Source organism: Thunnus maccoyii, chromosome 5 (genome assembly GCF_910596095.1).
Source record: "Thunnus maccoyii chromosome 5, fThuMac1.1, whole genome shotgun sequence".
NCBI classification, from domain to species: Eukaryota; Metazoa; Chordata; class Actinopteri; order Scombriformes; family Scombridae; genus Thunnus; species Thunnus maccoyii.
Genome location: NC_056537.1, coordinates 34,798,850 through 34,811,714, shown reverse-complemented (window position 1 = coordinate 34,811,714; position 12,865 = coordinate 34,798,850). Strand labels below are relative to the sequence as shown.

The window sequence follows — 12,865 nt, the reverse complement described above, 5'->3', positions numbered from 1 at the left end:
CTAGCACCACGGTAACACTGGCAGTGAGTGTCATACAGAGGCCAGAGGGTGGGGAAAGGGTGAAATATGAAACCAGCATGCTTACCTCATTGTTTCTCTTGACCAACATCTGTAGGCTGGCAGTGGCTCCCTGAGGCAGACACACACACACATTTATTTTCATTTGAACATTTACAGCACATTTAACATCCACACAGCCATACTGTTACATAACACTGGCAGAGAGTGTCAAGCAGGGAGATATTGGAAAGGTATGTAGGGGCAGACGTGGGTTTGCTTTTTACTAAGTAGCACCAACCATGAAGCTCAAGTGAGGAAAATGTTATGACATGGTTGTGACACTTGTGACATCAATGTCTGCTGCTGGGATACACTCCTTGCTACAGATACAGAAATACAGAGCTCATATTTACACTTTCAAGACAGTCTTGGATGTCAAGATAGCTTCATAGTTGCTAGCTTTATTTTGTAACCAACGGGCAACTGGCAGCAGAAGTGCTGCCATGAAGCTAGAATACTGGCTGGCATTTTTACTGGACCAGATAGCATATAATTCATGTCAGTAACATTGACACACATAGCTGAAACATTATGCCTGCACATTAGCCACAATAGGCTGTGGTTTCTCTAATGGTCATACAGCACATGGTAATACAGTCAACAAGTTATTTCTACAGTGGAGTGAGATAAGGCACAAGAGTTCATTTTACCTATGAGAAAAGGAATTATGATGGTGATTATGTGATTATGTGGAGGTGGTCCAAACAGGACTTCCAAGCTGCTGCTTCCAGAGTTTTAAAGGTTTCTCCACACTTCAGCTCTGAGACTGATCAATAATAAACTGCAAAGACAGCAAAAGTGTGGCTTTGACTAGCAGAGGTGCACACACACACCTCTTTTACTTCTCTCGCATCTAGTCTATTGAAATGTTGATCAAATTACAACTATTATGTGATTCAGACAGGTCTGTAACAGGTTAGATTCATGTCTGAATCTTACAAATGAATGTTGGTCATGTGTCACTGAATGGCCTTATCTGTGAAGTTGCAGAAAAATCACTACTGATGTTCTGTTTTTTGCCCACAAACTATAGAATTCTTTCCTTTGAGTTTATCTAATACCTGCAGCATCACAGATAGGTGTGTCTCCAAATTAAGAGATGCTGTATGCATTTACACACAAAGCACAGCAGCAGTAACATTTTTTTAAGTTTTAAATGACCCGACGGCCTCCTTCCAACCTCTCCTTTCTCATGGTCTACATCAAGTGGTATCTCTCCAGATAGAGAGATAGTTTTAGTTTTATTTGTCCAGATTTGGAGATTACAGTCTCTGGGATAGTTGTTGCCTCCACTCAATACTATGCCTTAGCAAACTGTGAGTTAGGTTTACCCCCGTCCCCCAAAAATGCCCAGGACCAGTTTGGCTTAGCCCCAGATTTATTCATAACAGCTCTGTGAGGTGAAGCTGTACTTAGGCATAGCAGTGCTTTGCACTAGCTACATGCTCACAATGACAATGCTAACATGCTGATGTTTAGCAGGTAATGTTTACCACGGTCACTATCTTAGTTTAGCATGTTAGCATGCTAATGTGTGCTATTTAAGTAAAGGGATCACTGCAATCATTAAATTTCATGCTCTACGGAATATGAATGTCTGTTGGTACACTAGAGGTAAAGTCAATGACCAAAGTCAGTAGGATTCATTGTGTGGGGACCATAAATGTCTGTACAAAACCTCATGGCAATCGATCCAATAGCATTGCCATCCATGAAGCCATGCTGCTGGTGTGGCAAAAAGTAAGTCAAAAGTGTCTTTTTTCAAGTGCTAAGGCTTAAAGAGAGGTATGTCTGAGAGAGCGTCAGCTTGATTGACAGGAATCTTAACTTATCATGCTCATTCCACTGGGTCTGAAAGAGCTGAACAGTTTTTCCATTTCTGCTTCGTTTATCAGGTACACTCGGTGACACTGAGATTATTTTTTCAAGAGATCTGAGTAGAAAATGCTTTCATCAATAATACATTATGGATACACATGTATAACCACATACAGACACACACACACCTTCTTCAACACACTGTCTGACTCAGTCCTGCGGAGGTCCAGTGATTCATCGCCCTCTTCCTTCTCTCCATCTAAGGAAAGAGAGGAAAATAGGGGTGTAAGGATTGAAGGGAGGGAGGGAGGGAGGAAGTGAGCGAGTTTACATGTGTATGAATGTATGTGTCCTACTTTTGCTGCTGTTCATCTGATGACTGTCGAAGCCTCCAAAAGTCTCAGCTCTCCTAGGCAGACAAACCGATCCCACACTGCCCCCTGTCAGGCCAACTGGAACACTGCAGCCTGCTCCACCGACACCACTGTTTAATAAAGCATGCAGGGTCTCCACTGCAGAGAGAACGATTAAAAAGAAAATACATGGTATTAACATTAAATCTTTAACTAGGGCAGTGCCCATTCAAAATGTGCCTGTTCAGAACGGGCTGACTGCTTGGCCTCTGGTACTGCTGCTTCAATGCATAGAAATATGAATACTTTTGATGTGAGGTGTGATTGAGTATATACACAGATGTTAAGTACTGTAATCATGAATCTTTTCTCATGTCAAGTGAAATAAGGGCTGCATTTCAAAATAAAACATATAACAGAGAGCTTTTGAAAATATGTGCATCCTACAATAAAGCGGATCGATCATATCGGGCTCTTAGATTGTTTATTTTCTGTGATCATTTGAATGGGTATGTTTGCTCAAAAGATTTGTGCTCATATGAGACACACTGGTTTTGAGCTGCCTGTGAGAAGTAGCCTAAGAGTCTGTCCATTCTTGATTAAAAGCTCTGTTTTTGCCGTCTTCTTTTCTTCTTCTTTTTAGAGCTCACCATGTGAAAAAACATTTCTGAGCTCTGATCGCCATCTGAGCTCATGCTTATGGTTTTATCATTATGGAATACAAACAAATCAAAAACATATACTTACCGGCCACTTTATTAGGAACACCTGTGCAATCTAATGCAATCCAATACAACAGCTCTGCCATAAATTCTACTTTTACAAAGCTTATACATTTTCAGTTTTTGTTGACATTGTCAGAAAGGTGATAATTCACCTTTATGTTTATTATTGAGGTCGTAGTGGGTGGTGCTGGTGTACTGCAGTGCATTATATTAAAAAGTGTTCCTAATATTTTGCCCCCCTCATGTTTTTTAATGGAGTGGACAAAATATTAGGAACACCGTTCAATTAGATTACACAGGTGTACCTACTAATAAAGTGCTTGGAAGGAAAAAATATTTTTGGTGAAAACAACTCATGCAGGGACTTGAGGGTTCAATGAACATTCACACTCAATATTTTTTCAGTATTTTTTTGTCATTTAAGGATTACGCACGTCATCTAGCCATTTCCAGTTAGGCCCTATACAATTTCCAAATCATCAAATTTTTATCCTGAGCAAGATTATCCACTCACACTAATCCAAATTCATTTCCAGATTCAGAGAAATGCTCCATTCCAGGGGTGGAGGACAGTCACCACTTCAACACCCAGCTCTTTCCTTACTCCTGGACAGCATACTCCACACTCAGACACAGAGCTGACCGGCTCGCTGTTCACTTGTTTATTCACAGTTTATTAATAATACATATGTCACATGTCTAAGCACATCATGTGAAAATACTTTTCTCTGACTCGCTGTACAGCTCTGATCTTCGGCTGTGCTCATGACATACAGTCGCAGAGCCCTGAAGCCTTGTTGCATGTCTAAATTGCACCAAACTGACACTGCACTTCGTTGGGTCCTAAGCAATACACCCACCAAGTGAGAAGTAGATCGGATAAACAGTTGTTGTTGCAAAGTGCAGACAGAGAGACAGACAGAGAGAGATACAGTGAGTCCTTGTTTTATAGACTGATAAACACACAAAATATTACATAACCTCAGAACCATGAAAAAGAGGCTAAGACTGCTGACCTTCCCTCAGGGCATCCTTTATGATTGGCTCCCCCTTTGTGACATCATCAGGTGTGGCCCTGAATAACATGCGTTCCCTGACTTGTGGGTTTATATCATCGGGGACAGGATTACAGTCACCCAGGTCTCTGAAGATGTGGACCTTCTCCTCCAATAAGGAGATGATCTGTTCGTCTTTTCTTCGTAAAAGCTCTGCAATAAAACACAAATGAATGCATGAAGAAATGGAGATGTAGGAATAGAACCTAATAGAATAGAGTAGAATAGAACAGAATAAAATAGAGTAGAATAGAGGAGATGGACTGTCACCTCGGATCTCCTTTGCTCTGTTCTCCTGCTGCCTCCTGTCCTCCTCTGTCTCACTGGGAACGCCCTCATCCTCATCTTTCTCCCTGTCAAACAAACAAATACACACCAGAGTCAGTGCACTCACCGTCCCATGCTCATGTATAGTATACACGAAAAAAAAAAATATGAAAAAAAAAATGAAAAAAACTCATTTCAGAAAAACACAACCGTTGAACTAAGACACTGAAAAAGCTGAAAAAGAATCCATATGGGAGGATCTTTCAGAAGCTTTCTATCCACTTGGGTCCTAATCAGATTTTGAACAGTTGAAGCACAACCACATCTCAGTACTTAACCATCAGTCGCCAAGATAAAAACAGCACATACTTTGTGCTCGTGACTGAAAATTGACTGAAGCGAGAGGTAAAATATCATCAATAAAAAAAACTTGATTTGCAGGCAGGATCTTATTTTATGTACTTGCCCATCATCCCTTTTTACTTAAGACAACATTTGACTCACTAAACTTATTAAAATGTGGTAACACTGTGAGATAGAGCTTTTAAGAGGAGCAGTTAGATAATGACAAGCTTTAAGAAAACCAGTCAAACTTTTTTTCATTCATACCACCATATGAACAAAAAATGAAGTTGAATGCACCTAAAATGATCTACTCTTCAGTTCCAGGTATTTACATGTTATTCATACATGCATATGCTTACAATACTTTCATGTTACATTATATTCAGTTGTTCAAGTAACTGCCTGTACTAAAGCGTACATGTTTTCTTGCTGTTGTTGTCGTTGCATATGAAGCATGTTGGGAATATGGCCATTGCCAATTAAGCAGTTATCTAGTAACTTCAAAATGTTGTCTTCTTGTGGACTGTCCATTCAGTTGTAAAGCTGTGAGTGTGCACAGCTATGTTAGGTGTGATAGGTCAAACCAGAAACCACTTCTGCAAGATCTAATAGAGACACAACTTACAGTTTGGTAAAAACTTAATAATCTGAGTGCTGTACTCAGACTGTACTGTACTTTATCTGTCGTTTTGCTTTTCTTAAGCCTGGGCCACACAGCCTACCTCTACCTGAGCAGCGCGTGTGCATCCCTGAACTGCTGCCTCTCGCAGGCCTGCAGTGTCCACAAAGACAACGTTGCTGCTGCTGCGGCACCGCTACTGCCAGCTCTATCTTTCTACATAGTGTGAGCTCGTCCAGCAAGGGGAGAAACTTCCCACTGAAAATATATATAGGGATGGACACCTGATTGTGCCCCATCACACTGAGTAGCTCTTCATTCTAAAACAAACAGTGTTCAGAGCTACTTGCTTTAGACAGAACAAAATAGAACTCAAGCGGCATCAGTGAACTTAAAAATCCACATCTGGTAACTCTATTATGACAACTATGATGTAGTTTGTAGTGAGTAAGAATGAGAACATCATGTGTGTGTGTGTGTGTCCTTACATGCAGTGCATGGCGTCCTGTATAATGGCCCTCCATGTGATGCGCTCCTCCTTGCTACTAGCCAATACCTCCACCATTTCTGGTCTCTCTATACCAGCTGTGATTAAAAACAGACCTGCAGGGGACAAATCATGAAAGCCTGAAGCAGTGTTTCCGATGATTAACCTGATTCATTGATCCATATTAATGTAATATTTGTGCAACAATGTATCACATTATATGAAACTCTACCTGAACAATTTAGTTGTTTAAACTTTAAGAACAGCATGTAATGCTTTGTACAGAAAAGAAGAATCACAAGACAAATGCAGTAAAGGAGAGAAAAGAAAAAGACTCACCTCGTTCCTCATTAGCAACTTCTCTGACAATCAGATTCTGTAGAGAGATGACTGTAGAGCGTTGATCCTGAACACAAACACAGAATTATATCAATTCCAAATCAAACCGAATCACTGAGAATATACTCCATATATATACCCAGCATATATGGACAAAAGTTTCTTTTTGAAATGTCAAACTAACCAATGAAGCAAAGACATATTTCTGGTCTTTTTCCTGAAGAAAGACCAACACATCAGACAGGAGCATGGCATGGACATCTGCAAAACCAAGAAACAAAGGATTTACACAACTTTTTTTTCACTTTCTGTTTACAAATGCATGTTATATATATATAGGATGAAGAGTGGAAACCTTTGAGTCGTCCGGCTGAGTTTTTCAGTTGCAGTGCTCCGTCATGCAGCAGCTTCCTCCCTCTGATCAAGTCCTCTTTAGCAAACATCTGACCACTCTTCATCCTCATGATGGACTTACTGTCAGTGCGACTGAAGATCACACAAAACAGAATCCATGTTTACAGTTCAGTCACTTAGCTCTTGTCCAGACTGAGTTACACATACAGTAAATGCATTGGTAAAATACATCGTTTCCAGCTGACAGTGAGGATCTATGGAAGATTTTCAATGCCTAAATGAAAGAAATCAAACAATGTAATAAATGTACAAAGTTATTTTCATTTCCTTTTTATGTATGTATTTTCTGTGTCATAAATACATGAAAAAACATGTAATGACAGTTATTTAGCTTTTATACCTGAATGAACCACACCACAACACAGAAAGCAAAGTGAAGAGGTGTGTTGCATTTTAGCAGCATGAATCAACTAATGCTAAATACAAAACAATGTCATTATTTTTCATGAGCAGGTGAAGGGGAGCTGTTTTTTTTAAGAAAAGAGAGGCACAGTAAATGCACACATAAAAAGGAAATACATATCACAGTGCATATTCTATGTCACTTTTCCTTTTCATTTTGGCAGTATAATCCCTCAGGGTAATAGCGCCCCATCAATGTACATCCACTAAAAGTGCTTGTTTTTGCCACTGGCAGGCTCAGATTGTTATCATAAGTGTCTGACAACATTATGGAAAGACCATACGGAGAAATAAAACATTTTTTTACCTTTCACTTGATGAAGTCTGTTTGTTATTGTGTCTAACCAAGTCTTGCTCAAGGAGAATTCTTGTCTGAAATCTTGCGAGAGTTGAATTGATGTCGAAATCAGCTAAATATTCAGACATGACAGAGTTGGAGAGAGGAGTGCCGGGAGGAGTTTGTCGTGTTGGAGAACAGAAAGCATAGCTTAGTGTTATCTTAAAGATTTCATGGCTGAATATTTAGCTGATATCGACAACAACTCAACTCTCGTGAGATTTCAGAACAAGACTTCTCCTTGAGCGAGACTTGGTAACACACAATACAAACAAACTAGATCAACTGAAAGGTGACGAAGAACATTTTCTTTCTGTGTATGGTCCTTTCCATAATGATGTCAGACACTCATAATAACAATCTGAGCCTGCCAGCGGCAAAAACAAACACTTTTAGTGGATGTACATTGACAAGGCACTATTGCCCTGAAGGATTACACTGCTGCTGGCTGAGGCGCTCTCACTCAATACCGGACTCATTTCAAAGATTGTTGTCTCCATTGTCACTGTCAGTTAGACACAAAAAGATGGGAAAAAGGGTCCAGGTTGAAAAATGCTGAAGTTTCCCTTTAAAACATTCCCTAGAGATCCTTCTGGTTCTCTCTGGAAGCACTTTGTTCTTCTTGTAACTTAATCTGATACATTAACAATGACACTATTGAGAAAAATTCCAGAGATCAAGAGATGAGAAATTCAGGAACAATGTGACGGACATAAAGTTTGAAGACTTAGTTTGAACACAGTCTTCTCCTATTATAAGGCAGTTCAAGTTATTTTTATTCTTATGTATTCATCATCTTCTTTTTAATTTGAGCTAATCTGGATTTCAACAACAATTGTTTTTGTTATCTATAAAGATCTTAAAAATATTTGAAAACTTCTCTTAGAAAAGAGAAAAAAAAGAAAATCAAATGAAATTTTGACTTCACAGTCAACTCATATTGAGGATTTTGTTTAACAGTTATATCTGTAGTAAATCGTTAATTTTTTATAATAAGAGAAAACAGTTTTTTCCCAAGATGTATTTAGTAGCTGTTCTGGAGCTTTTGATCACATCACATGATCTTCATCAGCTATTAATAGACTTTGCGATGAGTTTTCTCAACTGCTGATTCCAAGGAACAAAGTGAGCTTTGAACCTCAGCTTTTATGATTTATTTGAGACTATCTCAGTGACCAATAGGAAGGTTTTTCAACATCAATACGCTGTGAAATATGTTTTACAAGTGAAATATGAAGTCCAACAGAACAGAAATCATTCAATACAAACTTGGTCACAAAAACAGTATTTAGGGCAGTTCTGTATATTTTTACTGTAGTGTGCACCTCACCTATCCTATAATCTAGCAGCTAATACACTAGTCTACATTAGAGTGATTATTTAGTTTGTCACCAGAAACTGACTCCAGCACAGCCACTATATATACTGTATGTAGTGTCTAGTCAGTCTAGTATACCTGTAGACCTCCCTCAGTCTTCGCTTCTTCTCCTGCTCGTTGACTTTGCTGTCCACAGCAGTGATCAGCTCCTTCACACACCGCAATGCTTCTGAAACACAGCTGTGGTCTTCATCTGTATCTGTTAGAGCAAAGCAGTCACGAGGTAAACCCATCTTACACTGATTTGGTTCTATTATTCCATTTATTGTATGATGCCACCATGGAGTAATCCACACGCATGATCAAAATAATTTTCGCTGCCAACGTAAATCTACTGGTAGGGTCCCTGTTACAAGTGAAATTTTTACAACAAGTGGCCAAATTTGATCCCCTACCACTCGTGGGACGTGGACTGTCAACCTCACATCCCAATCTGCCTAACTCTCAGACATCATAATTCTGTCTCTAAAGTATCCCGTTCAGTAAATTATGAACTTCTGATTATGAACTTATGAACGAATCTTATTACCACTACACGCAATTCCATCCTCGCCTCCCCCTCCCTCCAAATTTGGTCTGCTGAATGTGAGATCGCTGTGTAAGAAATCATTTGTCAAGATTTTAGTATGTCCCAAAATGTAAATAGTTTTTGCATCACAAAGTCATGGCTCTGACAACTACACTACTGACAACAGGAAATCAGCTTTACATGACAAACATCATCTGATTTACATGAAATTTACAGGGTGTGGTCTACACATGATATACAACAACATGGCATACAATTAGTGGGTGTTTTCTAGTGGACACAGGAAGTGATATTTAACTCCTTCGTGCAACATCCGATATTCATGAAAATGCATATGCATGTCAGGCGATCTCCAATAAATGTTTTGCTATATTAGAGATCTACTTGGGTAGCACTGCCTACTGGCAACTGAAAGCAAGCCTTGTGTTACAAACTTCCTTTGATTTACATGAAATTTAAAGTGGTCTACATTTGATATGCAGCAACATAACGTACATTTAGTGCATGTTTTCTAGTGATAGTTATCTCCTACATGCAATGCAGTATTTGGGAAAATGTATATCCATGTCTGTTGTCCTCTGGTAAATGCATTGTAAATGTAATGTAATATAATGTAGTGCTGCAATAACAGCACTTCGACTGTGGCACGCCCCAGCGTGCACAAAGGTGCGAGGGTCGATCATCACTGCTTCAAGCTTTAATTATTATTGTTATTGTTATTATCTTTTTTTTCTGTTGTTTCTGTGTGTAAAGTGCTATATAAATAAAGTTGCTTTGATTTGATTTGAATTTATGCCATGGGTCAATATTCTGTCTTTATTCCATTTATCATACATTACATTTTTAAATTGGTAGTTATATGTTTCTATTTGCAAAAATCACTGATGAGTTCACAACGCTTCAACTGGAATTTGAATTTCCGTTTTCATAGTCAGATTGTACAAGTGTAATATTAACTATGCTGTCATATATTTACAACTTCTACAGTTTCAATGATGATCTTACCCACACATAACTACACAGTTTTTACATGTGTTTCAAAAAAACTGCTGTCATTGCTGCTGGAGACACAATGTCCACAACGTTCTTTTATTTCTATGCAACACTGGGTGTTTATGACAGAAACTATGGACACTTTCAGTGACTCTGTAGAGATGTGTCTTCATCCTTACCTTTGGTGTGCTGGAGTATCCTCTGAATGAGAACAGGATATTTGGTGATCCTCTGGGTGACCAATAAAATGCACTCTGGAATACTGAGCCTTCGCACAATACTGCTGCTCATTATCCTCTGCACAGACAGAAAGGTTCAAAAGTTAAGAATGCAATATCATGAAGATGAACCAGAGCTTTGTACTAATGTCCCATTAAACATATGCAGCACATAGAAAGGAGCTGGTGTGAGATGAGTGCTGACCTTGATGAAAGCCTGGAAGCGTTTATCTTTAGCATGCAAGTCTTTGTAGAGATTGACAGCTTCATTGTGGCGACTGCAGAACTTCCCATAAACTTTCTTCATACGATCAGCGCTGCAGCCTGAAAACTGAAATAAAGAACAACATATTTATTTAACTACTGGTCAGCCATTAAATGTACTGCAGATATCTGTGATCCCCAGAGGGCATCCAGACCTTTACTTAAGTGCTACCATTAACCACAGTTTCTCTTTTTATTCAAGTCATATCATTTTCCAGTGAACAGAATTCTATCCTTTGTATGTATGGCTGTAGTGAACATTGCGGCCACCAGGGGCATTAGTGACTGTTAGTCTCTGTCACATTTCCTGTAACCTTTAACCACCAACTACTTCCTCTGTGGGATGCTAGCACTTTGTTGAACTTTCAAAGATGCTGCTGCTATGAAAAGTAAGACAAAATTAAACATATTATATATGTATCAATAGATTAGACTCTTGTCTTTTCAGTCAGCGTGGTCATTTTCAAAAAGCCATGTTGTAAATACACAGCAGAGTATACAACTGAAACCTTAACAATCTGCTCTCTATTTGAAGGTAAGGTAGTTTCAGTGGAGTCTGGCAGTTAAATAAATCCTAAAAACCTTTATTTCTAAATGAATCCCAAGAGCCTAACAATCAAGAGTGGGTGTTGTTTTCATCCCTGCAGCATTTTCAGAAGGTCTGTTCTTCTTCCTCACCTGATTGACCAGGACTTCACCAATGCTGCAGATGAGGAAGCTGTTATTGTTCTGTCCCTCAGCTGACGAAGCTCTCTTTTGCTCAAGCAGCAGGGTGAGGAAACGTGTGTGTGTGTGCAACAGGTCATCCAAAACTGGGAAAATCTACAAAAAAATACAAATAAATCAGATGTAGTGCGTGGGAATTTCATTATCACTCGTATTATTAGTATTAATATTGTCTATGCATGGCCATTTGTTAAAGTGATCAGCACACTCCTCACCTTGTCCAGAGTGTGAGTGTCCAGTTGCAGCTCTTTCTGAATGCCTTTATAATAAACTTCAGACATTATCTTCAGTGTCCTCACATGGTGGAACTCCGTCTGGTACATTTCTGTGGAGAGAAAAGACTCAATGTCTTGAGTGGCTACACCTACCCCTCAAGTTTGTCTGCTCTGGTCTATCTTTCTCTAAGAGTGAGTAACACTATCTGTATTTACCATAGATGACGTCTTGTCTCTTGATTTCATCTTTCTTCAGAGTTTTCAGGAACTTCTTATCCACTGTACCACTCCAAGAATCAGCTTCCAAATCTTTGATGTCACACTCAAACTCGCCCATCAGCTGACTGTCCATCATCTCTGTACCTTTAAACACCACGATTTCAGATGTCACATACAGGAATCAACATAAATGACTACACTTTTCTTGTTGTTCATCCTTGTCAGACACAGTCTCTCGAGTTAGGATGCAAGAGAGTGAATTAAAAAGGAGTTTTTACAGTAACTGTTTTTACAGTGTGTGTGTGTGTGGGTGTGTCTTGAGCTACCTTCATCAGTGAGTGACTCAGTTGAGGCATTGACTTTGCTCCCCTGATGAAGAGAGTCAGTGGACTGGGACAGAGACTTCAGACCTTTCAGCGGGACGTCATCTAAACTATAAGCAAAAAACCATGGACAGTTTTTGAGGTCTACTCTCTGCCAATAACAACATCAACAACCACTTTTATTTGTATATCACTTTTCAAAACAAATATATTAAATGCTTCTCATTCAGAGGAAGAAAAATAAACACATAAAAAATGATAAAATAACAGTGAGAACAAAAAAGTGTTTTAATCCACACAGATGAACCAAATTCACCAAACTTACCAGGGCACAAATATACTACTTAGTGCAGGAAAGGGCTTCCAAAGTGTTGGAGGTCCTTACAAGTCAAACATAACATTTCATTTACTCTTCAAAAATGTGCAACAGTATAAAGAAGACATGACCACATCTGGATTTTTGAGGACCATTATTTGAGGACCTTAATGATCAAATAAAATCAGCAGATAATTCGGGCTGTGCTGATTAGCAGCTGATGCCACTGCTAATGGAACCCTAGTGAAGGGATGAAGGTGAATGTGTAATAAAGGGTTACAAATTATTTAAACCTGCTTTAATCATATTTTTGAAATCAAATAAAATGACTGTGTAATACAACAGGGCTCGCTCATAATACAAATTAAACCAAACTCTGCAGCCTAACAGAGGTCTCTCTTTAGTCTCTTTTACTTTACAGTTTTGATTTGACTTTGGGCATTCACTGTATGGTTGTCTTGGG

At 39.0% G+C, this 12,865-nt stretch overlaps 1 protein-coding gene and 1 long non-coding RNA gene across 6 annotated transcripts in view; one reads left to right on the top strand and one right to left on the bottom strand.

Moving 5' to 3' along the window:
- Nucleotides 1-12,865, bottom strand: part of LOC121896710 (A-kinase anchor protein 13-like) — a 171,086-nt gene that overhangs the window by 11,676 nt on the left and 146,545 nt on the right. For all 3 annotated transcript variants that reach the window (XM_042410646.1, XM_042410648.1, XM_042410647.1), the window contains exons 26-41: nucleotides 12,090-12,196; nucleotides 11,761-11,907; nucleotides 11,545-11,654; nucleotides 11,282-11,425; nucleotides 10,545-10,670; nucleotides 10,301-10,418; nucleotides 8,678-8,798; nucleotides 6,424-6,554; nucleotides 6,253-6,329; nucleotides 6,069-6,135; nucleotides 5,731-5,845; nucleotides 4,282-4,364; nucleotides 3,973-4,164; nucleotides 2,235-2,390; nucleotides 2,067-2,137; nucleotides 86-130 (exon numbers count right to left, since the gene is read on the bottom strand). In XM_042410646.1, coding sequence (XP_042266580.1) covers nucleotides 86-130; nucleotides 2,067-2,137; nucleotides 2,235-2,390; nucleotides 3,973-4,164; nucleotides 4,282-4,364; nucleotides 5,731-5,845; nucleotides 6,069-6,135; nucleotides 6,253-6,329; nucleotides 6,424-6,554; nucleotides 8,678-8,798; nucleotides 10,301-10,418; nucleotides 10,545-10,670; nucleotides 11,282-11,425; nucleotides 11,545-11,654; nucleotides 11,761-11,907; nucleotides 12,090-12,196 — 1,810 coding nt within the window. The remainder of the gene's footprint in view (nucleotides 1-85; nucleotides 131-2,066; nucleotides 2,138-2,234; nucleotides 2,391-3,972; nucleotides 4,165-4,281; nucleotides 4,365-5,730; nucleotides 5,846-6,068; nucleotides 6,136-6,252; nucleotides 6,330-6,423; nucleotides 6,555-8,677; nucleotides 8,799-10,300; nucleotides 10,419-10,544; nucleotides 10,671-11,281; nucleotides 11,426-11,544; nucleotides 11,655-11,760; nucleotides 11,908-12,089; nucleotides 12,197-12,865) is intronic.
- LOC121896711 lies at nucleotides 10,913-11,887 on the top strand. 3 transcript variants are annotated; one of them, XR_006096090.1, is made up of 4 exons: nucleotides 10,934-10,992; nucleotides 11,094-11,138; nucleotides 11,251-11,375; nucleotides 11,801-11,887. It is a non-coding gene; the product is annotated as an uncharacterized LOC121896711 (long non-coding RNA). The 3 variants fall into 3 exon arrangements; XR_006096088.1 differs by lacking the exon at nucleotides 11,094-11,138 and having other exon boundaries at nucleotides 10,913-10,992; XR_006096089.1 differs by lacking the exon at nucleotides 10,934-10,992 and having other exon boundaries at nucleotides 11,001-11,138.